At 43.7% G+C, this 26,814-nt stretch overlaps 1 protein-coding gene across 9 annotated transcripts in view; it reads left to right on the top strand.

The window, feature by feature from the left end:
• CEP112 (centrosomal protein 112) overlaps positions 1 to 26,814 on the top strand; it is a 336,652-nt gene that overhangs the window by 52,320 nt on the left and 257,518 nt on the right. For all 9 annotated transcript variants that reach the window (XR_013229509.1, XM_077328382.1, XM_077328385.1 and 6 more), the window contains 4 exons: positions 10,748 to 10,847; positions 13,794 to 13,912; positions 15,350 to 15,493; positions 26,505 to 26,659. Coding sequence is in view for 8 of the 9 variants with exons in the window: in XM_077328382.1 (XP_077184497.1) it covers positions 10,748 to 10,847; positions 13,794 to 13,912; positions 15,350 to 15,493; positions 26,505 to 26,659 (518 nt within the window). In the remaining variant the exon portion in view is untranslated. The remainder of the gene's footprint in view (positions 1 to 10,747; positions 10,848 to 13,793; positions 13,913 to 15,349; positions 15,494 to 26,504; positions 26,660 to 26,814) is intronic.

Raw genomic sequence — 26,814 nt, 5'->3', positions numbered from 1 at the left:
GCGTCAATTTTACTGAAGCCCAGGGGGGTAGTCTTTTGCCAAGGAACATCACCGCTGCCACCTGAGCCACTGCTCCACTTGCTTTCTAGCCAGCGCCCCGTCTTCCCGCCACCCACTGGGGGGCTCTGCCAGCAGCAGCTGCACAGTGCCACGCTGAGGGGGAGCCTCAGCCATGGTGGCCGCTGGAGAACACCAAAGGTGAGCCAGCGGCAGAGTGGCATGGCAGCCCCTGAAGCAGCAGCCAAGGAGGAGGACAAGGAGGAGCCACGGCCTGGTACCGACTGATCCATGGACCGGCACCGGTCCCCAGACCGGGGTTTGGGGACCACTATTGTAGACAATAGGAGGTGTAGCGAAACAACTCTCAAAAACAGACACTGTTTGGTACTTATAATATACTAGCAAGAAAGCCCATTGAAACCAGGAATGCAATAGGCACTAGGACCCAAGGGACACAGGGAGATCTCTCTCTGTGTGTCTCTCCCTCTCACTGTTTGTCTCTTGGTGTGCCTTGCAGCAGAAGGCAAAGCAGGTAATTAGGGCATGTTCTTAGGAGGGAAGCAGGGGTGATCAGCAGCTTGGGACAGCTCTTTCTGTGTCTCTCTCTGCCTCCCTCACAGCAGGAGTGATAGGAGAGAATGAGGAGTGATAGGAGAGAATAAGCATTGCTGGCTGCACCTTGTTTGGCCCTATTCCAACTCAGACAGCTGGACACGTCCCACCCCCCAGGCTGTTTCACAAATATATAGAGGAACCATGGATAAGGATTAACGAATTAGCAATATTTAACAGAGATCAGCAGATCATTTGAAAGTAGAACGTGAAATATTATACTTCTGATATTCATATTTGGGTAGTTCATTCTTGTCAGTTTATCTAAATGACCAAAGATGCGAATATAAAACATGTTTTAAAAAATAAACAGAAGTGAAATTAATATACTTGTTTAAAAACTGCTTATAAATATAAGTCACCTTGCAGGAAAAAAAATAAAATGCAGTAATTAAAGTCACCTTCTTTGATATGTTCTAGCAGCAATGTTAGGGATGCCAAAATTCCTTCAAGTCTGCTTTGTGTTCTGCTCTCTAGTTGTAGTAATGTAGCCAATTTATTTATGATGAAACTGATTATTTGCCAGCCCATTTTTGGCTGTTTACTGAGTGGGCTGCACACCTAGCACAACAGTATGCACAATCCACTTTCATACATCTTTTATTGTCGCATATATCTTGATGATAATCTGAGATGTCTCACAAGTGTGCATCTTTTCTCAGCAACCTAACCACAGGTTTAGATCTATCACAAATTATAATATGCTGGAAAATGATTTTTTAAAAAATAATATGCTCAAAAATCAATTAAACGGAGTGGTGTGTTGCTTGCCAATGTTACCTAAAATGGATCTCTTGAGGGGAATCATGGGAAATTATGAATTAGCAAGAGACTGGGTAACTGTAGGATCTTTTAACCAATATTTATAGGAGTACATTTCCCAGGGAGTAACCCTTTAAATAAAGGTTGACAATTTAACTTGCAATGAAAGTGATTTCTTTGGGGAAAATATTGGGGTACTTTCAAAACACACATAAGACTAAAACATACTGAGGAGAAGGCAAGGAGCATCTGGAAAATTGCTGGCAGGGTAAGGTGTTTCCCCTTCTTTTTTGCCTCTTCTAACTGAAGCTCCTTTGTTTGTGTGTGTGTGACAAAGGCCCATTATGCACGGCCGCCGAAACGGCGATTTCGGGTCACATGGAAAACGCGGAGGGGGAAGACGCGACACGCACCAGTTATGCACGCGATGGGGCGCAATGGCGGCAAAACCCAGAGTAACTGATTATGCATGCGGCGATCCCGGCGCCACTTCCGGTTGGGTCCCGGTCACCTGGAAGCTGCGCTTTCTTCCGCGTTTCGCTAACGCGGCTTTTTCGGTGGCATGCACCGAAGCTGCGGCCGGTTGCAGCCAGCACAGTGCATTATCAGTGATTTTAGTCGCCGCCGTTCCACCCGAATGTGCATTATTCCCCCCGTGCATAATGGGTCAAAGAGAGAGTGACTGAGGACAGTATTTGCGTATGAGTGGGTGTTTTGTAGCCTGCAACAGAGTGGTTTCTGTTAGGTACTGTTAAGTGCTTTTGTTTGTGTCTGATTAAGGAAGTATATGCTGGTGGTGAAATGTAGCATTGGGATTGCAAGCTGCGCTCTGTGCTGGGCTGTGACCTTGTGAGTGTAAAAGCTCCTCAGAGGCAGGGCAGAGACTCCAAGTAAGGCAAGGGAAGCGATCATTAGGAGATGCTTTTTAGATCCCAAGGAAGGGTGCTCTAATGCAGGGGTAGTCAACCTGTGGTCCTCCAGATGTCCATCGACTACAATTCCCATGAGCCCCTGCCAGTGTTTGCTGGCAGGGGCTCATGGGAATGGTAGTCCATGAACATCTGGAGGACCACAGGTTGACTAACCCTGCTCTAATGTATGCATTCCCTCCTGTTCCTTTAATCTCAGAGTACTAGAAAAGGCCAGAAGGGAGGAGTCAGATATGATCCTTATAGCTCTGATCTGGCCTTGTCAGAACTGGGTTTCCGCTGTCATGGAGATTTCGAAGGGTCGAATTTTGGTTCGTCCCAGGGAATAATGGGTTATTTCACCACAGCTGTCACAGATTCAACTTGGCAGCATGGATAAGTACAGTGTTTTCTCAGGCAGTGAACAAAGTCCTTCTAAATGTTCAAAAAACTAGTATCAGGAAATATTTCCTTAAAGGTTTTTTTGCAGAGAGAGTAATCTTGTGTCCAAGTTTGACTTTCATGCTTAAGGTCTTGTCTAGATTTAATATGTCACAGGAAGTAATCATACCTGTGTTCTTTCCTCACTCTGAATCTGGACGTAAAAGACTTCCATAAACTTTAGATGTGAGGAGGGCACTCTTGATCTATTTAAGGATGTTATGATTGTTCTGCCCCACCAACAATTCAGTCCATCAAAAGATTCTAGCATGTGGTTGCAGATTTATTGCAAAATAATAATAAATAATAGTAATAGTAATAGTAATAATTTATATACCACTCTCCCCGAAGGCTCAGGGCAGTTCACATAAAACAGAAATTATACAGATAACTTAATTTAACAGTAATAAAGTGATAACAACAAGCAATAGAACAATGGAAAAATATGGAGAACATTGAATTATATTAACACATACTGAGCCCAGTGGGTTGGGTGGAATTGTAGTGAGTGCCAAAGGATGGAGGCTCAGATGGAGGGCCTATGGGAAGCACATTTTGATAAAGAGATTTTTTTTTATAAACCAAGAACAGCTTATGGACCACTTAGGGCAGGGGTAGTCAAACTGCGGCCCTCCAGATGTCTGCAGAGTACAATTCCCATGAGCCCCTGCCAGCGAATGCTGGCAGGGGCTCATGGGAATTGTAGTCCACGGACATCTGGAGGGCCGCAGTTTGACTACCCCTGACTTAGGGTCTTTCTATATTGAGTGTAAAATTGCAGGTATATTACATCAGAGACAAATCAAAAATAGGCAGGGCTAGGTTGTAACTGAATTGTTCACACCATCTATACAAACATTTTGGTTCTCACCAGAAACAATCTATAATTTCATTATGCAATGATTCCCAAAGCCAAACAGTCTGAGAACCATGGCCTTCTTTCCAGAGTAACAATAATTATTTTTCAAAAAGCAAGTGGACTAATCCCACAGGTATTTCACAACAAAAACGTATGGAAAATAGCTTTTAAATCTATACATAAAACTTAATTGCAAATCCTTAGCCAAGAGGTATAAGAATTGTATGGAAATTCATATGTTTTCAGAAATCCTCAGGCATGATTCTCCAGGCAAGAACTGGAGAAACGTCTCAATTGGTTACTGAAGTTACTGTTTCAGTGTCTAATCATGAGCAATCAAGGTGACTGCAGTTTCAGACTGTCTGGAATTTCACACCAGGTCTCTTCAAAGGGCCTTCAAAGGGCATCTGAGTGAAGCAGTATTTACATTCCAAGGACATTCCCCTGTAGAGCTGCCCTTTGATATCTAAAGGGCTATCCAGCTCCAATCTACATATCTAACACCTTTTTCCAGGATGTAATAACAGCTAATAGGCATATCTTCAAAGTAATCATTTACATGTTTATCTCCAAATCACTACAGCAGAGCCCTGTCTGAAAACTTCAATATCTCTCCCATTTCCCTGGTTATTTACAAACCAAAGTACTTAGGTAATAAGGAGGTGTTGCAGTGATGTGGGAAGGAAATGCTTAATAGGGTTTGGGGTGCATTCCACAAGGGCAGAAGCAACTTCCACAGATTTTTTGGATGCATTTCCAATTCTGGAAATTTGCAGAACCACAACGTGGTCATTGGGAGACATGTTGTGTCTCAGTATGCCTTGCCAGACAAGGCAAGAAGGTCAACTGGGAAAAGCAGTACTACTCTCTCTTTTCAAAGGAAAGGAGCATGTTCCCATCTCCAACTGACTGGCTTGCTAGAATCCCCGTGTGTGAACTGCACAGAAGATGGATGATGAAAACATGGTTGCATTTTCCTGTAAATCTTTCATCTTCCGGACTTCTGTGCAGGCACACATGGGCACTATGCTGACACAGAGAGGAGCTAGCAAGCTTTTTCCTAAAGAATTCACTCCCAGGAATGATACCCCTCCCATCTAGGTGGAATAAACTGACTTTTCCACCCAAAATCACATGACGTGGGAGGGGTTAGCACTCCTCCCTCAGTTCTCTTTTACTGCCCGTGAGAGAGGACATATCACAGCGAGCTGTGACTTTTTACCTCAGGAGCTTTATCTTTAAGGTAATATTCGCAACTCAATTTGACGATGATTTTGGCATTATTTTAAAAATGTCGGGAATGCAGTACCAAGATGGGATGATGACAGAATGATGACAACATCAGATGTCTTTTTTCCTTAGGGAAGGCCAACATGTGGTAAAATGACTGCCGAGATTAGGGATGGGAGAGCGGCACGTTTGAAAGCAGACCTTTGTGAAGAGGCTATATCAGCCTCACATCAGGATTCAGATGGGTACGGATCTCACAAACCCAGTCTCAACCCCCCTTGGTGTCATTGATGCTGCCCCCAGTCCCTTCTACTAAGAGGAGTAATGACTATGATGATAGGGCAACCTCTCAACCACCACTCAAAAAGGCCAAGATAGACAAAAACCTCCCTGGAAAAGTGGGCCAAAAAAGCTTTACGGCAATGGGGTTCTGAATGATGTCACCAATTATCTTCTCCTCCGCCTTGATGTCACACGCCACCAGCACCTATGGACTTGCCTTAGACAGCCTAGACACGATGACATTCTCTGCGCTGATCTCATCTTGGTGCTCCTGAGGACAACGTACTCCTGCTGCTGTAGCACCCTACTGAGAAGCATTGCGCTTATCTCCTACTGATGGCTTTGGAAGATGCTCATCATCCGGGGTCTCTATACCCATGATCATGCTGCCTGGCTGGAAAGGCTGGGATTGGCATATTAAACACTTAGCACACTATCTACTTTAGATGTCATTGTCCCTCAACTTCAAATGGCGCTGGTGTTGTCATTGATCAGCCTTCCAGGACATCTGATCCCAATTTCTTCAGAGATAAGGACTTGGACATTGACTCTGATGCTTCAGCCATGGATTCTCCCGATGACACCACAAGAGGACCCTTAAATACTTCACCTATGGATGATCTGTGAATATATTCTGAACAGGTCATCCGTATGGAAAAATGTCTTAAACTGGATTACCTCATGATGGATCCCCAGCTTGACGACCCCATTATGAACATATCATACATTCTAGGTTCGGGACCTGTAGCTCTGTCTTTTATTAAGTGTATTCAGAAAATTATTTTTCCCTTAGTGGAAAATCCAGCAATGGTCTCAGCTTCATCTAGAACATTGGATTCCTTGTATAAGGTCTAGGATCAATCGTGTGCTTTTCTATCAAGTCATCTTAAGGCATAACTCCATAGAATCTGCAAACCTCATTTCTAGGGGGAGAGGAGATATGTATTCTTCCCCCCTGGATATGGAGGGGAGGAAAATAGACTTTATGGCTAGAAAGATATACTCATCCTTGGCCATGGGTCTGAGAGTGGCCAATTATGAGGCCATCACGAGTTGCTATCATATCTCCCTCTGGGAAAGGATGACTCTTATGTTGCAGAGAACTCAAGTGAAGGCCCTTATAAATGAGGGTATGAGATTAACAAAGCAGCAGCAAATTGCTGCCCATCATCAGGCAGACGGTCACGCTGGATGAATGGCAATGTCCATCTTCTTTCACTGACACTTATGACTACATTCCGCTACTCAGTGACACCAGGGCATGGGTGGAAGATCTTCCACTTGAGGAAAATTATTTAGTAGCCTGGCCAGTGAAAGTACACTCTGACAGCCAAGACTCTTGGGTTAAACTCAGGAACTTCATAATAACCCAGACCAAGGTATGGCCACCTTCAACGGAGGTATTCTGTACCCAGGTTTTCAGATGCCATATTCTTACTCCACTCTCTTTAGAACACCTTTCAATACTAGAGGCAGCAGTCAAACTGGCAATAGTCCCAGAAGCTAGAGCTACCCTGCTAGTGAGGCACAGGGCAGACCTCTCCCTCAGTGACCAGAATGAGTTCTCAGTTTTCAAGAGTGTTTGTCTGAATTTCATGTTTTTCATGTTCAATAACTGTAAACATGTTTTAAAGATAGTAAATGTTGGATATTATATAGAGTTTCATTCTCACCCACATTACAATCTGTCTCCTGCATGCATGGCTTCCTCTACCTTTCTTATAGAGGAAATTCATTCTTTGCTCTCCATGGGAGCCATTACAGCCTTGGGAACACATCCTAATTCCAAGGGTTTTTACTTCCACTACTTTGCAATAGACAAACAGGAAGGGGGGAAATGGCCTGAGAATTATGTGAATTGAACAAATTTGTCCAGGTGAAAAAAATCTGTATGCTCTCCATATAAGAAATCTTGCCTCTTTTATGTGCTGGGCCCTGGTTTGCCATGATTAATCTTTGAGGAGCATACTTCCATATTTCAATACAATACATCTTCAATATAGAATATATCTCAGGTTTTTCTATAACTTAGTCCACTATGAATATAATGATTTGCTCTTTGGGTTGGCATCTGGCTCCCAATTTTTTTCCAAGTGAACACCAGTAGTGGTGGCATATTTGTGTACCAAGGGTTGTGTTATTTTTCCTTTTCTAGATGACCGGCTCCTCATAGTGGAAGACGCCATGAGCTTACAGCGAGATCCTGCCTTAACTCTACAGGTCCTTACCAATTTGGGATTTATAGGGAACATAGATAAGTTTAATTTAATACTAGTACAAGTTGGTGAGTTTTTGGGGGCAAGTCTTGACTCACTTGCATCTTGTGCATACCTACCATATAGTAGGGCATATAAGATTGCAACTGTGGCATAGCACTGAATGTCATAATGTTATTGTTCGGCAAAGGATGTGCAATGACTTTTAGGACACATGGCTTCAACAACTGCAGTGACCCCATACATCTGCCTCCATTTGAGGCTGCTGCAGAACTGGTATATGCAGAAATTTAATCCCCTATATCATTGGTCCCCAACCTTTTTATCACCGGGGACCGGTCAACGCTTGAGGCCGGGGGGGGGGGTAGTCTTTTGCCGAGGGACGTTGCCGCTGCCTGAGCCCCTGCTCCACTTGCTTTCCTGCCAGCACCCCTGACTTTCTGCCGCCCGCTGGGGGGTGCTGCCAGCAGCAGCTGTGCAGTGCCACGCCGAGGCGGAGCCCCAGCCATGGCGGCTGCCAGAGAGCACCAAAGGTGAGCCAGCAGCAGAGTGGCAGGGCAGCCCCCGAGGCAGCAGCCAGGGAGGAGGACGAGGAGGAATCGCGGCCCGCGATCTGCGGACCGGTACCGGTCCCCGGACCGGGGGTTGGAGACCACTACCCTATATGATTCCAGTGAGCCAGACTCTCAGTCCCTAGATAGATTTGTAGGTCACTGATATTTCTCACGGTGCAGGGGTTTTGGGGTTTTACACTATGATTTTATGATTTTCTCTGATGCTTCCACAGAAGGTTCAGAAGCACAGTCAGGATCTAAGGAGGGCTCTGTTAAAAATTAAAAGAGCCTGACAATTCAGGGCAGATGCATTGCAAGATGCATTATAATTCTCAGTTAGAGCATAGGCAGCTAATATTGTAGCAAGATGTAAACTCTGGCTAAAACCTGAATGTTATCCTCAATGCCTCCCTCTTTATGGAGGCACAGGTCACCGCTTCACTGTCTATATCCCCCATAGAGCCCTACTCTCGTCCACTTCCAACTGGCTGTTGATCCCTGGCCACAGAGGTGTGTGTCTCACCTCAACTAGGGCCAGAGCCTTCTCTGTCCTGGCTTCCACCTGTTGGAATGAGCTCTTTGAGAAGATCATGACCCTATCTGAGCTATGTTATGCATTTGGGCACAATGATAGATACATTGCAGTAAATGGTTTTTCCGACTCCAGACAGAATATTGAAAGTCAGAGAAATGTTGACAATAGTCTTCAAGTCATGATGGCTAGATCTGAAGATCCTAGCCCAATTAACAGTGGACACTTCTCCCCTTACAAAGATACATTGCCAGTTTTCTTCACAGAGAAGCTGAAGAAGGATCTCAACTGGTGGCACTCAAAGATTAATCTGTCAAAAGGAATGATATTTTCTCAAACAATCCTGATCAGCATAACTACCGATGCATGTCTGAGAGGATGGGGAGCACATTGCTCCAACAAGATGGCCCAAGGTGAATCGTCCAAGACAGAAATGAGTTACAGTATAAACCTATTGGAACTGAGAGCTTTCAAGTTGGCTCCATTGGAATTTCAAAAGTTAATCCAAGGCTAATATTTGTTGATAAAAACTGACAACATTACAGCAAAGGCACATGTAAACCAACAAGGAAGCAGAAAGTTGTTGATGCTGCACAAGGAGGCAGTGATGATCTGTCAGTGGGCAGAACACAGTGTGCTAGGCCTAGAGGCTTGACATCTTCAAGGAACTCTGAATGTGAGAACAGACTGGTTAAGCCAAATGGATGTGGATCTGATGGAGTGGTCAGTCAACAATACAGTGTTCCTGCTGCTGGTTCTTTGAGTATTGGACTTGTTTGTAAAAGCCATAAACAGAAAAGTGAACAGATTTATGTTCAGGATTTTAGACAGACAAACAGAAGGAGTAGATACCCTCATTCAAGATTGGCCACTAGGACTACAATATGCATTTCCTGCAACACAACTTCTGAACAGGACGTTGAGCAGAGTGATCGAAACAGGTAGAACTCATACTGTTAGTACTGTATTGACCAAGAAGACTGTGGTTTTCAAACTTGGTGCAACTGCCCATAGACAAACTATGGACATTGCCTGTAACTCTGGATCTGTTGAGCCAGGAGCTGCTCTGACATCCTGACACTCAATTGTTAAAATTGACAGCATGGAAATGTAGTGAGAAATGCTCGTCAGATCTGGCATTCCCAGAGAAATAATAGATATGATGTTTTGCTCTAGGTGTCCAGCAATCAGGAGAATATATAATTATACCTGGTCATAATTATACCTGGTCAGCTTTAAAAAATGGGCACAGAAATGTAAACTGAATCCATTTAAGTCGTCTTGTAAGATCTTTCTTGTAATAAACTGATCAGGAAATATCTTAATGGGGCCACAAAGCTGATGACTCTGGTGCAACATAGATTTCCAACATGGAGTCTCACATAGGTGCTTCAGGCACCGATCAAGCAGCCATTCAAACAACTGAAGTCCGTAGAATTTGTCTTGGAAAGTTGTCTGCCTACTAGCCATACTTAAAACAAGTAGGGTTTCAGAACTAGGGGCTCTCTCAATTATTAAGAACCTGCGTGTGTTCCATAAGAATTCTGTGATGTTCTGAATGGATCCTTTGTTTGTTTCCAAAATGAATTCACAGTTTCATTTGAACCAATAAATGTTGCTTCTTTTCTTTCATCCTAATCCTTCTCTGGATTAGGAAAGGAATTGGCATAATCTAGATGTAAGAAGAGCGTGGAGAATTTATATCAGAAGAATTTAGGCATTTAGATTAATTGAAACTTTATTAGTATCACATGGTACAAAATATTTGGGTAGCAAAGTATCTAAATCTACTATTGGTAATTGGATCAGATTGTACATAAAGCAAGTCTATAAATCTCAGGGGTTGAACTGCCCTTAAAACATTATGGCCCATTCTACCAGAGTGGCAGCCAGGTCTGTAGCCTTTAAAAAGAGAGTTTCAGTTGAGGAGTTCTGTAGGACAGCAACTTGGTCGTCCTTTACAACCTTCATTAGGCATTATAAAATTGAGGCTCAGGAACATTATGTGGCTGTATTTAGCAGGAGAGTTTAGAAGCAGGTGTGAGGTTGATTCTGTAAAAAAAGTAAAAAGTAAAAAAAGAAAGAAAAAACAAAAGATGCCCACCCTGAATAGTTGGGTTACATAACCAGTCTGAAGAAGAATTGGGTTACATAACCAGTCTGAAGAGGTCAAGAAACATTGACTTATCTGAAGGTTTCTTCTCTTTAGTGGAGCAAAGTCCTCCAATATATACATTACCCAACTCAAATGTTGTTTGCTTGTATGGAAAAATTGTAATGAGAAGTTGTATGTTCTCTCATGTTACTTTAATATTGCAGTTTTACTAAGTGCTTGTTATTTTCTCCTACAGATTTTGGAACGAAAAAATAATGAAATTGAAGTACTGAAAGCTCTGTATAAAACAAAACAAAATGAAGCAGAAGAGAACATTAGAAAACTTGAAAAAAAAGGTGATGTGGCACAAAACAGTTAATCTCAGTTGCCTGATTTTCAATCCTAATGGATATTGGAGGTACACTTTCAGAAGATGTCAGAGAGGAGTAGTAGTGGCACTGTATGTGAGGAGAGGGCATGCCTGTCAAGAAATACTAATGAAGGAGAGAGACACTCCAGTGGAAAGTATCTGCATGAAGATAAGGGAGGGAAAAAAAGAGTATAGTCGCTGGCATCTATAACAGACTGCCTGACCAGGGTAAGGATGTGGATCCTGCTCTTCTTGAGCAGCTCGATAGACTATTCAGGCATGAGGGCCTTGTAATTACAGGGGACCTGAATTTCCCTGATATGTGCTGGAAACAAACTCTGCTAAGCATCCAGTTTCATTTATCAAATGGTGGAAGAACCTATGACAGGCTTCGCCATACTTGACTTGATACTGACCGACTAGAAATAGGGCGGTATAGAAGTATGATAAATAAATAGAAGGAGGTAAGGGGCACTTGTGGGGAGGGACCATGTTCTTGTAGAATTATTTTTGAAATGGGGGGAATATTTGTAGTCAGACGTGTATGTTAAGACTTGTCCCATGCACAAGAATGCTGGAAGGGAAAGGAGCAAGTGATGGGTGGGCTCTCGTAAAAAAGAACTATTGCATGTTCAAGCTATAACTATTCCAGCATGCAAGAAACGTGGTAGGGGATCCAAGAAGCTATCTTCCTGCCTGCCCATTACGGCACAAAATTCTCCAGATGCTCTCCCAATGGCCTGTCCAGAAAGACAGTAGCCATCCAGTCAGATGCTATGGATGTTATATTCCCAGCCTCAATGGTACACCTGAGGGAATAGCTCTGTTTTACAGGCCCTCGAAACTAATTAAGGTTCTGCTCACTATTCCTTCCTTCCTTCCTTCCTTCCACCCTCCCTCCCTCCCTTAAAAAGGACATGGCAGAGCTGGAAAAAGTACAGAAAAGAGTAGCCAACACAATTGAGGTGTTAGAGCAGTTTTTGTATGAGGACTGGCTGAAAAGTCCATGCTAAGCAGGGCTACTTCGGACATAGATTGTCCAAATGCAGTCCAAAGGAGCAAATGTCATAGATTTGTATGGCCAGATCACAGCTGATCAACTTGTCTGAATTGTGATTCGGACATTTCTGAAGCGATTTGATCATTAAAGTCAATGGCACCATTAAAGTCAATGGGAATTTCCCCATTTCCATCTTCTCCGAGGCCTGGGGGGTGGGTGGAGGTTTGAGTTAGAGACTCCAAAGTTTCAGGGTATTTTGAAGACCCTGTTCTCTAAAGGCCCCCCAAGTTGATTGGACTAGCGGTCCACTTCTAGTGGCACCCAAAGTAGGGTTCCCTATCCGGCTCCATTGTATCCTATGGTAGAAATTCAGATTCTTTAGTCCAGTCTCACTTCATTGGATACAGTAAAGATGAGCAGCAATTCCTGTTTATTCCCATCATCTGCTGCTTGGATGTTGGCATCTGCATGCTCGACTTGAGAGTGAGAGGATTCCCCCCTGCTTTTGCAGTTTTCAGGTTTCTTCCATCTCCGTGGCCCGGGAGGTGGGGTGGATTGAGTTAGAGGCTCCAAACTTTCAGGGTAGCTGTAGAAGCCTCTTCTCTGACTCCCTCCCCGCTCCAAGTTTCAAGAAGACTGGACCAAGGGGTTCAATTCAAAGGCCTCCCCACCTACCTTGCTTATATTGAATGATGTGAAAAAATAGACTCTCTGTTCTGATCATAAATTCTCACCATTGAAAGTAATGGCCCATTATGTCCTATGGTGAGAATTCAAGATCAGAATAGAGAGTCTATTTTTTCTCATTTTTTGATATTATGGGGCACCCTCTTTGGGAGCCCCTAGAATTGGACTCCCTGGTCCAATATTTTTTGAAACTTGGGGGGCAGTCAGAGAAAGATGCTCCTGAAGCTATCCTGAAAATTTGGAGCCTCTAACTCAACCCCCCACCCCCAGCCACGCGGAAGGGGAAAATCTGAAAATTTCCATTAAAGTCTCTGAACCGATTTGGCTGAAGCTGGATCTGAATCAGATGATTCGGATGGCCCTTTAATGGTCTGAATGGGGTTCACTTTTTAGGGGGGTGCACATGCGTAGTCCAGGCCTTTTCAGTTTAGAATACAGATGACTTATATAGAACATGATAGTTCTATATAAAATTATGCAGAGAGCAAACAAAGAACTTCTTCCTCTCCAGAATACAAGAACTTGAGGTCATCCAATGAAGTTCATAGGCAGCAGATTCAGGATGAACAAAAAGAACATAGCTCATTACACAAGTTACTAAAATGTGGAATATGCTGCCAGAGGTATAGTGATGTCCATAGGCTTAGACTGTTTTAGAAGGGTTTAAATAAATTGGATGATAGGTTGGTTAAGCCATAGTTACTAAAGGGAACCTCTGCATTCAGAAGTAATAATACTGTGAATATCTGTGTGAGGAGGCAACATTATGGGAAGGTTTTAACCTTTGAGCCTTGTTGCTGGATACTGTGAGAGACAGGATGTTGGACCACTAAGAAAACTCTTCTTATATTCTAGAGACCAAAGTCCAAAGCACTGCACAGGTAGTAATGCATATAATTGGTTTTGTAATTCTATTACATGAACAGCAGCTTTCAGTGTGAGACGGCAAACTGCTTTTGAGATATGGTAGAACTTCAAAAACAGTTGTGCCTAAGATACTGTTAGTTCGTTGGCTCCTGACCTCTGTATTAAAAGTATTATGTAACATTTTCACACTTATGGGGAGAAATTAGCTGTAAATAGTTTGTAGGGGAACATTAAAAGATGGTTAATGTTTTTACCTGTTAAAATAATTCTTGTAAATAAAGTGAGGTCAGCTGAAACATTCATTTTGAGTGTTGACAGATAGAATCAGCCTAAGGTAATCGCATGTATTGTTTTTTATTTGTTTTGTATTTTTTACAGTTCAGACACTTGTTCGTGAATCACAAGTCATTCGAGAAGCCAAGGAAAAACAGATTGTGGAACTAAAAAAGTTATGTGAGCAGAGTACAGATTCACTGAACAATGAGTGGGAGAAAAGGGTAACATATTTCTTGTTTTGATTGCAAAAACAGGATCAAGTATTAGTACCTATATCTTATTTTGATATGCTAGTAATAATACTGTTATTAAGAGTAAATATGTATTGTACCATGATCAAATTTATATTTTAATCTTTGTTTGGTTCTGTTTTTGAACATTCGCTGTAATCTTTCTAACTTCTAATGTTGCTCTTTCAGACTATGGTTACAATTCAAAGAATGCAAACATACATATTAAGCATCCCCCTGTATAATTTCTGTTTCATTTTAAAACAGATTTTCTATTTAAATGGTACATTAAATTCTAAAAAGCATCTTATAAACAAAGTGCTTAAGAATTTGTTGTGGGGAAAGGAAGGGTAGGCAAAAAGCGGGATACAAAAAACCATCTCTCTCTTTCAAACTGAGCCCGGTTGCTAATGTGCAGCCAGTGGTGTGATTGCAGATTGGGGACAATATGCATGCTCCTTCTAACTCCCCATAATTCTGAGCCGTGGTGTCCTGTACCAACTGGAGTTATAAAACTGCTTTTGATGGGAGACTATTGTTCAATGCATTACAGTAGTCAAGCCTAAATATTACTGTAGTGTGGATATAGGTGGCTAAATCAACTGTGTTGTTACTTATCCAGTAATAACTTTGGGCCCAGTATGGCCCCAAAGCTCTTAACCAAGACAGCAAGAGACAGTTAAACTCTATCAGTAGTGGGGAGCACAATGTCCTCCAAGAGCACTGTTTCTCCAAACATCATTATTCAGAGTTCATTTTTCAGAGTTCACTCTGAGCCAATTTACCCCAGCAGCCAGGCTATGATTTTAGACCTCTATTGCACCACCAGGAGACTTGGTAGCAATATATCGAGCTGGGTATCACCCCCATATTGATAACAACTGCCCCAAAGGTATGAATGATCTGTCTGAAGGGATTTCCCAAGAGAATGAAAAACATGGAGAATAGAAATGCACTCTGTGGAACTCCGCAGATCAGGCTACACTGATTATGAAGCCTGATGTTGCCAAGCATGGAAGCTGGATAGGATTGGCTTGTCTGTTGCTTTCTGTCTCAGTGCAACTGAGTTTGTCCCCTACAGAGGAGAGAAAGGAAGTAGTGAAATGCTCATCCTGGATACTTGCTTGGGCCCTAAAATCACTCAGACCACCCCTGGGTTTCTGAATAAAAATATTTAATACAAGAATGTAGCATTCTTAAATGGGATGCAGATACAACCTTTAATGTGGCAGTTAAGGATAATGCTTGGGATTGGGATAAAGCTTTGAAAGGGAAGCCTTGTTCCTAGTTTATTGTTTCTCATTTAAATTCCCTATTTACACTGGTGGTGAGCTTGCTGCCAATATAATGCTAGTGAATTGGGACTGTTTCCTGACTTTGTGGATATTCTTAGATTCCCCCCCCCCCTATTTTTTAAAATACATATAGCTCCATAATGCAGTGGCTGAAATGGAAAAGGAAAAGTTTGATCTTCAGAAGAAACACACGGAAAATATCCAGGAATTGTTGGAGGATACAAATGCGCGCCTAAGTAAAATGGAAGCGGAATATTTGACACAAAACAAGGCAACTGTAAGTGTGTTAATGTAGTGTGTTTGTTTGATTTATTCATGTGACATGAACAATATCTTACAAGGGGGGCCAACCCCCGGACTGCGGCCCAGTACCGGGCTGCGAAGGACTCGGTACCGGGCCACTGGCGGCTGTGCTTTTGGCCTGGCTAGCTTCTCGCTGCAAGAGGGGGGGGAGGCAAACGCGCATGTGCGGCAACTCTGCGCATGTGTTTTAGCACTCCCTGCTGGCGCAAATATACATGTGCAGCAATTCTGCACATGTGCGTTTGCACACAGCTGCCGTGCGTGCGCGGCACCTGGGCCGCCGGCTCTCCCTCACCCCGGATGCGGTCCTCAACCGCAAAAAGGTTGAGGACCACTGTCTTACAAGGTTGGGTTTTTTTTAGGCATACTGAGTTATAAGAAGGCATGACTGAATGAAGAGATGGGGTAAGGAAAGGTCTGGATTAGAAACATGTACATTGGCTGCCCATTTATTTTTGGCTTCAGTTCACAGTGTTGGTGGCTACCATAAATGCTTCCAGAGTCTGAGAGTCAAGTACTTGAAGGACTCTTTCTGTGTGAATTCATGTGGCAATCTTTATCCACTCCAAATATTTTTGTCATACGTTCTTTTCACAGATTTTCTGTGGATATAATGGATCAGGAGAGAACCGATGATTTATTCCCTGAGGTCCTTGGATGAAAAGTGTGATTTTCAGATAGAGAGCTTCTGCATGCAAAAATTCTGTACTCTGCAGTTCTTGAGTGCAGTTTAGAATGTAGGAAGGTTCAAGGCTGTGAAGATTAAAATGTTTTCCTTGAACTGTCAGGACCGCAAGCAAGACTTTATGAAACATTTTATTGTAGCTGTAGACTTAGATAAAAACTAAAGGTATTGGAGGAGCAGAGTACCTTGTTTAGTGGACTGGAACCCTGACACAGATGAAATGGCCAGTAAATTATCAATGCTATCTTAAGCAGAGATGCACATCTCTAAGGTTTCAGTGATCTTATAAGCTAACTCTTTATATGATTGTATTATCTTATAGAGTCCTAGCACCTCTTCAGATAGGTTCCCCATAAGGGCATCTGAAAATGGGAAGACTCTCATACACTGATTATACTTGGGGAGGAAAAGCTGGGCTGACAGTGGCACGGTAGTGGGGCTAATCCCTCCTTACGCATGACATCATCATCAGCCCAGCCCCAGCCCCAGCCCCAGCCCACTGTAGGGCGTCTGATTGCTCGCAGCAAGGGAATGCTGATTTTTTCAGCATTTTTTTGCCACAACCACCATTGGTATCTAGGCTGGGCCAGGCCCGTGCACACTCTCTGTGCTACGGTGGCTGGGGAGGATAACCAAATATGCCCCACTCGGTTTCTCGGCATTGCACAGTGTGCCATTTTGCAAGAAAGGGGTATGTGCTCTTATGTAATCATGCCTTCCTGTAAAATAACTCTCCCCTGCCATCCTCGCACAGCAGAACTGTTCCATTGCGGCAGCGTTTTCCGGGGGGGTGCATTTTGCTGCGGAGCTGGTTAATTGACAAAATGTGTCCCTCGCAGGGATGCAGAAAACGGTGCACCAGCTTGTGCCGCTTAACTGTGCCCCCCGTGTGGCCATGATAAACAGTTGAGCATGCTGCTTTGCTGCAATGCTCTGGCAGTGGCCCAGCGCAGCCGCTGCCATGCATAATCGGTCATACAATACATGATTAAGCCTGACAGAATATTTGTTCCACTGCAGACTCTCTTATCTTTACATCCAGGTGTTCATGTTCTGTGCTGATGAATTTAATAAAGTTGTGTACTGCTTCTGTTTCTTACGGTCCTCCCTATCTAGGTAAATTAAGCAATGGAATTTAGACTTAAAGGAGTTCACAAATGAGTCCCTTGATTTTGTCATCAATTTGACACTTAACAAAAGTCATTTATTTGATGTGGCTCTTTAAACTCCCTTAAAATTTAGACTGTATTGTTAATAAAACTTGAAGTATAAAAAATAAGCATTCAATCCTTGTCATAGGTAATGTTAAATATGGCAAGAAATGGACACAGTCTGTCAGCAAGATTGAATTTAAGAACCATCAAAAGCACAGTAGCTCCTGATTTAATAATTAAAGAGGGTAGAGTTCAAGGCATGGCTTAAGATGAAAGACTTGACTGTCACTGAAAATTAGTTTCTCTCTTTTTATTATTTCAGATTTCTACTGCCCTTCATCCTTTTCTTGCACTGTTTTATACTGTCAGGAGTTCCATTTGTTGTGAAAAAGTGAATTTTGCTGAGTGATGAGACTTACAAATTATATTCTTGGTACATGTGTGCTTCCATTATAGAGACTAATTCCTAGGGCAAAAGAAAATGTTCAACATATAATTTGCTGTTCATTGCTAGCTTATGGGGGTTAAAAAGTTTTTATGTATTAATATTTATTTGATGAAATCAGTAACTGTTTTATTTGTGTGTAGCTTTGTTTTCATATTTTTGGAAGAGTCTACATTAGAACTGGGTAATATAAGGGGAGGAGCTCTAGGTCAGTGTGTACACAGCTATGCTTCCCAAGTATATTCTACACTATCGTGCCACTTCTGGGGTTTCTCAAAGCCTCGATAATGTGTCAGGGGTTTCTCAATGGTAAAAAAGTTACAAAATGTTTGGTTAGATTTTGAACCTCTTTATCCATTGTTTGTATCTTACATAAGACCTCTCTACCCAGGGTTTGGAAATGTTGCAAGTTAACCTTTTTGAAGTTAAATCTATTCACAATAAATTAAATGTACCTAAATGAATACATTATATATTTTAAGTCAAATTACTTTCTCTTGTTATTACTGAAGTCAGATCAGTAAAAAATGGAGAGGCAATGGGGGTGTTCAAGGAAGGGAAAGATGAAAAAGTGGGGGAGGTAATATTGAGATACCCCCCTTCAAATACTTGTGTGTCCCCCTCCCATAAAACATATTTTAAAAGATGATAGTGTTACCCAAATTGCTTGGACACGTGTCCTAAAAACACGTATCTTTGAGCTTGTGGGGAATATTAGCTCAAATGCTGCGAGAGGGGGGTAACTTAGCGTTATCGGATCGTTACCTTTGTATACGAGGGTTATTCCACCTGTAGGAACTCAAGGCAAACACAGATTTAAATGGTAAAATGTTAATATAAGCTTTTATTGAAAGGAAAATAACAAAAGTACACACAAATAGCTAACACACACATACAAGCAGTCATATAGAGAAGGGGGAGGAAGAGTGGAAGGCTTGATAGTTACCTGTCCGAGGAGTGGTGGGTCAGAGGAAGGAGCACGAACCAGCGTGGGAGGTCCCGGGTTGGAAGACACTCAGAGTGGCTGTGTGAAGCCACAGTTTTTATAGGATTTTGGGAAGGGGGCTATGTGACAAGGCTCAGGTAAGCATGTGCTGGAAGTTTCCAGGGTCCCCAGAGATTAGGACAATACCGGGCCAAGTGGGGGGTGATGGCCGTAAATGGATTTGGATAAAGGTATTAATGGCTCTGAGGAAGAAAGCTATCAGGTCTAGCTGGCAGGATGTGGGGAGGAGATTTCCCCTGGCAGAGGGGCCAAGTGTGAAAAATGTTGCAAGACAAAGGATTTTCCTATGAGCCCTTAGGCAAACAGGAGGAAGCCAGTCCACTCGCTTAGAAATACAATGGGGGGGGGGGGGGGAGCGGATGCAAGCTTGAGTCCAGAGGCACCTCTGGGTCAGGCAAAGGCTGTCATTCCAAACCTAAGGCAGAGATGGAGTCTGGCCTGGCTTGGCCGACCCTAGCAGTGTTGTCTTGGCTTTAGCTTAAGCCTAGACTATTGTGTGGTGCCATTGGTTATAGAAGACAGTGTGCCTGTCAATGAGGCAGGGGGCCCTGCCACACTTAACAATCCCCCCCTCTGGAGCGAATTTTATTTCCATTTATTCGCTCCAGACCAATGTATACTGCGTTAGTGGTGGCAAAGATTGAAATTCAGCCTAGAAATTCAGAGAGAAAAGTGGGGCCATCTTCTGCCACTACAAAAACTACAAAAACTTAAGCCAAATTAAAAACAAAACACATTTAGGAGGGGTTTGGGTGACAAGGAAAGCTGTGAAGTTGCCGTTCCTCTTTACCACTACCACTCAAAACTAAATGTAACATACACGAACTATGAACTAGCTTAGCGTGAGGTCTCCACCATATGAATAAAGCAATGAACCAATGCAAACTAATACGTTGAGCAAGGCAATCTAGCAAACAATAGACAAAAAGCAAATGCAGGGAAAACCAAATTCTATGCAGGCAGGAAACTGTGGGCAGTACCTGAGCAATATTTTAGAATGCAAGCACTAGGCATTCCTAAAAATGCTGGCAATGAATATCAAGCAATTACTATGAAGCAGGCAGAAAGTGGCAGAAACTAAAAAGTTAGACAATGAACTAAGCAATGGTTTCTAATAAGCAATGCAATAAGAACAAGATAAAGCTAAGCAATTCAGCAAAACTTATATACATAAACTAGCAAACTATTTGCTACATTCTCAATTAACTAAAATGGATACATTGTACACAATGAAAAATGTATATTTACAGCAAAAATGTAGGGTGGGAGAGGTGGCAGTCACCTTCCCAATAAATACAGAGGCAAATTATTCCCGTTCCCACCCCTCCCTCCCAAGAATCTTCTTGGCAGGTTGGGAAGGTCTTCTGATGCCCTCCCCCCCTTGCTTCCAGGAAAACAGTGGCGGCAGAGCGGCTGCAGCAAAGTCTCCCAGGGAGGGTGGCATCGAGCATTATTCGTGGCAAGCCTTACAATAGGGAAGCTGCGAGATCCTTGGGGCAAACCGGGAACAATTGGCATCTGCGGGAAATCTGTAGCAGGGAAACAAGCTGACAGGTTTGGTTATGGATTCCCGAGCAGCGGGAACCCAGGGAGCTGGATAGGGAAAACGAGAATCTGGTGTTTTAGGCTTGGGGAGAGGAGGTCAAAGGTGGGGGCTGTGGGGAAGAGGGAAGCTGGTTCAAATATTTGACAAGCTAGGTTCAAGACTGGGGGACTCCAAGAATGGCAGTCCCAAGATGGAGCAATAATCTCCTGTTGAGGAGGAAGAGTAGGGGAAGCATTTCCATGAGAGAGCACAGCAAAGACTAGAAGGAGAAGCATATCTGTTTCTAGCACCCATGTGTTCGTGTGGCAAAACAAAGCGAGCGACCTGAAAAGGAATGGGGGTTGTAGCAGGGGCTATATACACAGGTGCAAAATGCCTCAGGAAAGGGCCTCCCCCCATTGCGGCCGAGAGCAGGCAAGGTATTTGTCCCTATTTTCCTTTACCCTGGATCAAACTGGAGGAAGGTTTCTGCTACACCTTCCAAAGCAGGCTCTCCTGAATTGCTCAGTGAGAGTTGTTTGACCACCACTGTTGTGGTGGGGGCTGGAGGTTTGACCTCCGGGGGCTCTTCAGTGGCACAATCCTCCTGGGGATTGTCCGATTGTTCCTTCCATTCTTTGGACACAGTGGAAATACTTCAACCAGATGCTCCCATTCTTAGGCAGAGCAACCTGGTATCCTTAAAGGGAAAGACTGTTCCTGTGCATGGGCAGAGGGTCTTTATTGGCTGGCTGATAAGCTAGATTTTCATTCAAAACAAAAAAAAATGACAAAAAATGTTCTAATTGCCAATTAAAAATAAAAAGACAAAATGTAAAAGGGAAGAAAAAACTGTAAAGGACACATTTCCCAAAGAAGATCTGTGACTTCCCCCCCCCCCTTGCTTCCCTGAGGTGGGGCCTGTCTTTAAAGAAACAAAACTTCTTCTCTTCCTGATTTGAGAAGAATACTTTCTGTTCTGTTAAAGATCCTTAGTTATGTAGATTATTTGCTTTGCTGGGGGAGAGCAAGGCATGAGTCATAGGCCTGAGTGCCTAGAAAGGCAGTTAGACAAAGAGAGTCTGTTTTAAGATTGCAAAATAGTGGCTGTTTCAGTGTGAATGCAACTATCAGTGGAGGCTCGACCAATTGCAGCCAAATTTAAAATTTGGAGGTTTAAAAGTAAAAATGGAAGCACACATGTTGAACAATTATTGTGAACTTGGATTTTGGAACTCTGTACAGGTTCAGAGGCAAGGTTTCCTTCCTGACTCTGAGATGTGGGAACTGAGAATATTTCCTCTTTTTTTAAAGACAAGAGGTGAAGCTGGGTTGCTGGATCTGCTGTATTTTCTTTTCAATTTATTATCTGTGTGGCTTTGGAAATCCAGTACATTTTGCAAATGCGTTTTTACTTTAAAATGTTCACCCTGGAATTCCTTGTTTTTCTCATTAATTTCTAGATCTTGTTTCTGGGTAAGAGTTTTAAATTTCTCTATTTCCTTCTGCCAGTACTTAGAGGGTTGAGAAGAAATTTCTGTGGGCCTAGTTCTTGTCTCCATCTCTGGCTCAGATCTAAGCATTTTCCTGGTTTTCCTCTTCCTCATGGCCTTCACAAAGGCACACATGAGCACAGATGTGGGTTTGTTATCATACTGGGTCATGTCTGCCCCAGTATTTCTAAGTTCCCGCCACAGAAAAATCCGGTCACTAATTTTATTCTGCTGCTGAGGGGCAGAATCTCTATTAGGTTTGGGATTATTCTGGGGGAAGTTACTATAAGAAAAACCACTCTGTGTCTTATCCCTGTTTTGGGCAGGGGAAGGTGGCTGTGGGCGCTCTGCCGAGTGGGCAGTAAGCTTCCCATAGGCAAGGGCTAGTTTTCCCAGAGGCTGCCTGTTGAACTGGGCCATGTCCAATCTGGCCTCCTTGAGCCCGGCCCAGTAGTATCTCCTTAGGAAGGTTTCCGGGTGCTGAGACCGATTCTGGGCAGAGGGAACTGCCTGCTGAGGGTTCCCAAGAGGTGTTGGGGGAGGCACAGCAGTTTGGGTGCCAAGGGAAGACTCTGCACTTTGGCCAGAGAGGTTTTTCCTGGCTCTAAAGCTGCTGTGTCTCCTGTTTCTTCTACGCTTCAAACGGGGACCATTGTTAGCATAAGTGACTACCTGCACCGGTTCCTGGGAGCCTTTCTTGGGATGCTTGACTCGAGAACCTTGAGCATAGGCCGCCTCACGGAAAAGGTCGCCAGCGAGCCGTATCTTCTCCTTGAGCGCATACCAAGTGATGTTGGTCGGGTTGAACAAGCCTATAGCAATTTTTGTTCTGGTGTTGAGACCATTGTAGAACGGGGTCTTAAAATTGTCTACATTAAAGTTCCATATACCCTGGGCATTTGCCTGAACCTTCTCAGCTAACTGCGCAAGGAAGCACTTGCGGCTTGAATAGCTTTCAGGGTTCTCATCGGGGCCTTGCTTGTCCATGAGGAACAGTAGCTCCGCTGATTGGCCTGGCCATAGCAACTTGGCTATTTCACGGGCCCAATTCATTGGACCTAACTGTGCCATTTTACGTTGGAGTAGGCCATTCCGTAAGGCTTGTGCGTCTGGTCCAGTAGCACACACCCTTACCAACTGGCATAGATCCTCCCCGCTGGCAGTGGGGTACTGCTCTAGGGTTGAATACAGCCATTGCATGCCAGTGTCCCTGTTGAGAGGGCCCAACTGGTCACCAATAGCCTTCGCTTCATGAGGCTTCCAAATCATGACTCTCTCCTGGTTGGTAACCTCAACACGGCCGTTTGCCATGTGTCTCCAGACTGTCTCATGCTGGACAGGATGGACCGGAGTGGGGGTTTCCGTCCAATCAGGGTTGATTGGCAGATGTGAGACAGCCTCTGCTGGCAGTATCTGCTCTGTGTGAGACAGGTCTGGCAGGGCAGGGAGTGTCTCGGGGTGCACAGTTGCAATGAGAGCAGTCTGAAGCCCCAATTTTTGCTTCAGACTTTCAATTTCACGGCGGCACACATCATGGCTTATGGCTGAGACTTGTGCTGCTTTTTCCCTAGCCAGAAATTGTGCTGCACTCTGTGCCTGATCATGCAGCTTGCCCAATTCTTTCACCTTAGCGGAGGCCTCTTCTGCTCTCAGAAGAGCCTGTTGGCACTGGAGATCTTTCTCCTGTACCAGATTTGCATAGTGGTTTTTGTCCACCAGCAAGTCAAATTTCTCTCCTTGCAACTGTTCTATTTTTCGGTGGAGCTTGCTAATTACAGCGTCTCGCTCCCCAATTTCTCTCTCAAGATCTTTTACCAGGGACTCAAGGCGAGTTTCTGTATCAGAGAGCTTGAGTACATACTCACGCTCCTGATTTTCCAATGCTAGTCGGAGGTCCCGTTCCAAACTTTCTGTTGCTGTTTGGAGTTCTCTAATCTGTGCCACACTGTCCTGCAGCGCAATGTAGAGACCCCAGGCAGCATGGGTACTCACACTTCCCAGTTTCAGTCTCCTGGAGTCACAGTATGACTGAAAAGTATCTGTAAGTTTCTCCAGGGGATTTGGGTCTTTAAAGAACCCAGGTTTCCAGGGGTTGCACCCCTTTGACATGACCCACTTGGTCAGCTGGTCTACCCTGTCCTTGCTCTGGAAGGCTTCAGCAAGAACAATCTTTGCAGCCATCTCTTATGGCAGCAATTACCCAAACACTCAAAGAGATAGGGGAAATCCTACAGGCAACACACCCAAGAATTAACCCAAAGATTGCTGCCACCGAGCTCTGGTATGCAGCAAAAGAAAGACCAGGCCTTTGTCTTCTGTGTCTGCAGAATGATTACAGCCTGCACCAACCCTGATTCACGGTATATACAGCACATGAACAGGAGGAAACAAAAAAGGGGGGTTTGGCACGGTGTCCTTTCTTGCCCTGCACTTAACGGGAGTGCCCGAAGTCAGGAGGAGCACCTGCAAACCTCGACTGATTCACGGTATCTACAGCTCATGATCAGAAGAGGAGGAAGAGGAGCCCTAATTCACGGTATATACAGCACATGAAAGGGCAAACCTCAGCTCTGCCTTAGCGAAGGTCAGATGTATGAGGGCGGGGTTCCCTATCGCACGCTACCATGGTGGGAGACACCCAGTGGGTTTGAAAGATGCAATGTGGGGACCCCACAGAGCGACAGTCAAAACCCACAACAAATTCCAAGTGAACACCGTTTTAGCCCACGGCCAACAGGCTTTATAGTACTAAAGGAGGGGAACGGAAAACAGCCCACCCAAAAATCACACTTCCAAGAGCACATTCACACACTAATGCCAAGAGTTCACTCAGGCTTTTCCCCTTACGTCCGGGTTACTGGAGAGTGCCACGCATCCACTTTACTCCCTAGTAAGCCTGGGGCAATTGCCCGCGTGATCCACCATAATCTGTTACCCAAATTGCTTGGACACGTGTCCTAAAAACACGTATCTTTGAGCTTGTGGGGAATATTAGCTCAAATGCTGCGAGAGGGGGGTAACTTAGCGTTATCGGATCGTTACCTTTGTATACGAGGGTTATTCCACCTGTAGGAACTCAAGGCAAACACAGATTTAAATGGTAAAATGTTAATATAAGCTTTTATTGAAAGGAAAATAACAAAAGTACACACAAATAGCTAACACACACATACAAGCAGTCATATAGAGAAGGGGGAGGAAGAGTGGAAGGCTTGATAGTTACCTGTCCGAGGAGTGGTGGGTCAGAGGAAGGAGCACGAACCAGCGTGGGAGGTCCCGGGTTGGAAGACACTCAGAGTGGCTGTGTGAAGCCACAGTTTTTATAGGATTTTGGGAAGGGGGCTATGTGACAAGGCTCAGGTAAGCATGTGCTGGAAGTTTCCAGGGTCCCCAGAGATTAGGACAATACCGGGCCAAGTGGGGGGTGATGGCCGTAAATGGATTTGGATAAAGGTATTAATGGCTCTGAGGAAGAAAGCTATCAGGTCTAGCTGGCAGGATGTGGGGAGGAGATTTCCCCTGGCAGAGGGGCCAAGTGTGAAAAATGTTGCAAGACAAAGGATTTTCCTATGAGCCCTTAGGCAAACAGGAGGAAGCCAGTCCACTCGCTTAGAAATACAATGGGGGGGGGGGGGAGCGGATGCAAGCTTGAGTCCAGAGGCACCTCTGGGTCAGGCAAAGGCTGTCATTCCAAACCTAAGGCAGAGATGGAGTCTGGCCTGGCTTGGCCGACCCTAGCAGTGTTGTCTTGGCTTTAGCTTAAGCCTAGACTATTGTGTGGTGCCATTGGTTATAGAAGACAGTGTGCCTGTCAATGAGGCAGGGGGCCCTGCCACACTTAACAATAGTTTTAAACTAGGGTTAGGGAAATTGCAACAGAAGTCACTAGGAATAGGAACTTTCACAACAAATAAACAGCAATCTAATCTATGATGTACATAGAGGAATTTGTGTAAGGACAGTTGTAAAAAGGTTACTTAGTAAAGAATGAGAAACTTCCTCCTTACATCTCTCCCCAAATATAGCGCCTGACTATAGCCAGGAAAAACTATATATCCCATGATTTCCTCCTACATTGCAAATATCCGCATATACTGTATATATCTGATTGCTTCTGTCACAGATGCTGCATGTGTGCTTCTACCCTCCCCTCCACTCTTACTCCACACATCCTTTATTCATGTTGTTATAACACATCTTAGTAAGATACTTTTAAAGACTAGATCTCAAATCACCTCTGCAATTTTCCTGGTATATCTTCACTTCTCATGATCAATCAGATAAGAAGCTAGTAGGATTGTGTTAGGCAAAACAGATTCTCCTTGTTTACTCCAAAAATAGACCAGGAACAGAGATTTTTCAGAAAAAGCAATACCAACGAAAATAATACAACACAGCATGCAAGTTCTCTCACCGGTGCATCAGGATGGGTAGTAAAAAGGGTGAGGAGACAGTCTCTCAGATCATGATTTTAAGGTCTCTTTCTGAGTTTACGCTGTAGATTTCTTGGCTGAGTTAAGTGAACACAGGGTCTCTGTCCTGTCATGGCCCTCTTCACCCTTTTTATTTTGATTATATTGTTTTTCTTCCCTAATTTTGTAGTATTCTGAATCACCCATTGAAAGGGGTTTGTAGGCTTATTTGTAATGGAGTCTTAACAACAGTGTATTAATTTAGAGCCAGATGGTCAAAGAGCTGGAAACTCGTGTCCATCAATTGACTATGGAAGCTGAAAGCAGCAATTTGCAGCATCAGAAATTAGCAGAAGAAAAGACGAATCTGGAACAATTATACCGGGCCGCATGCACTGAACTTCAAGAAGCCAAGGCAAGGTATGCAGTGAAGTGCTTTTAAAAGATATCTGTTACCCAAAGGTGTACAGTTGCATAACTTTTAAAACCACTATTCTTAACTTGTATGATTGTTATATACTTTCTCATTTATTTTGTCTTTCAGCATCTGTTAGTATGTTTTACTTTACTTGGTC

The sequence above is a fragment of the Paroedura picta genome, chromosome 3, assembly GCF_049243985.1.
Source record: "Paroedura picta isolate Pp20150507F chromosome 3, Ppicta_v3.0, whole genome shotgun sequence".
Taxonomy (NCBI): Eukaryota; Metazoa; Chordata; class Lepidosauria; order Squamata; family Gekkonidae; genus Paroedura; species Paroedura picta.
Note: the sequence above shows the minus strand (reverse complement) of the source record. Positions and strands in the feature narration are given on the sequence as shown.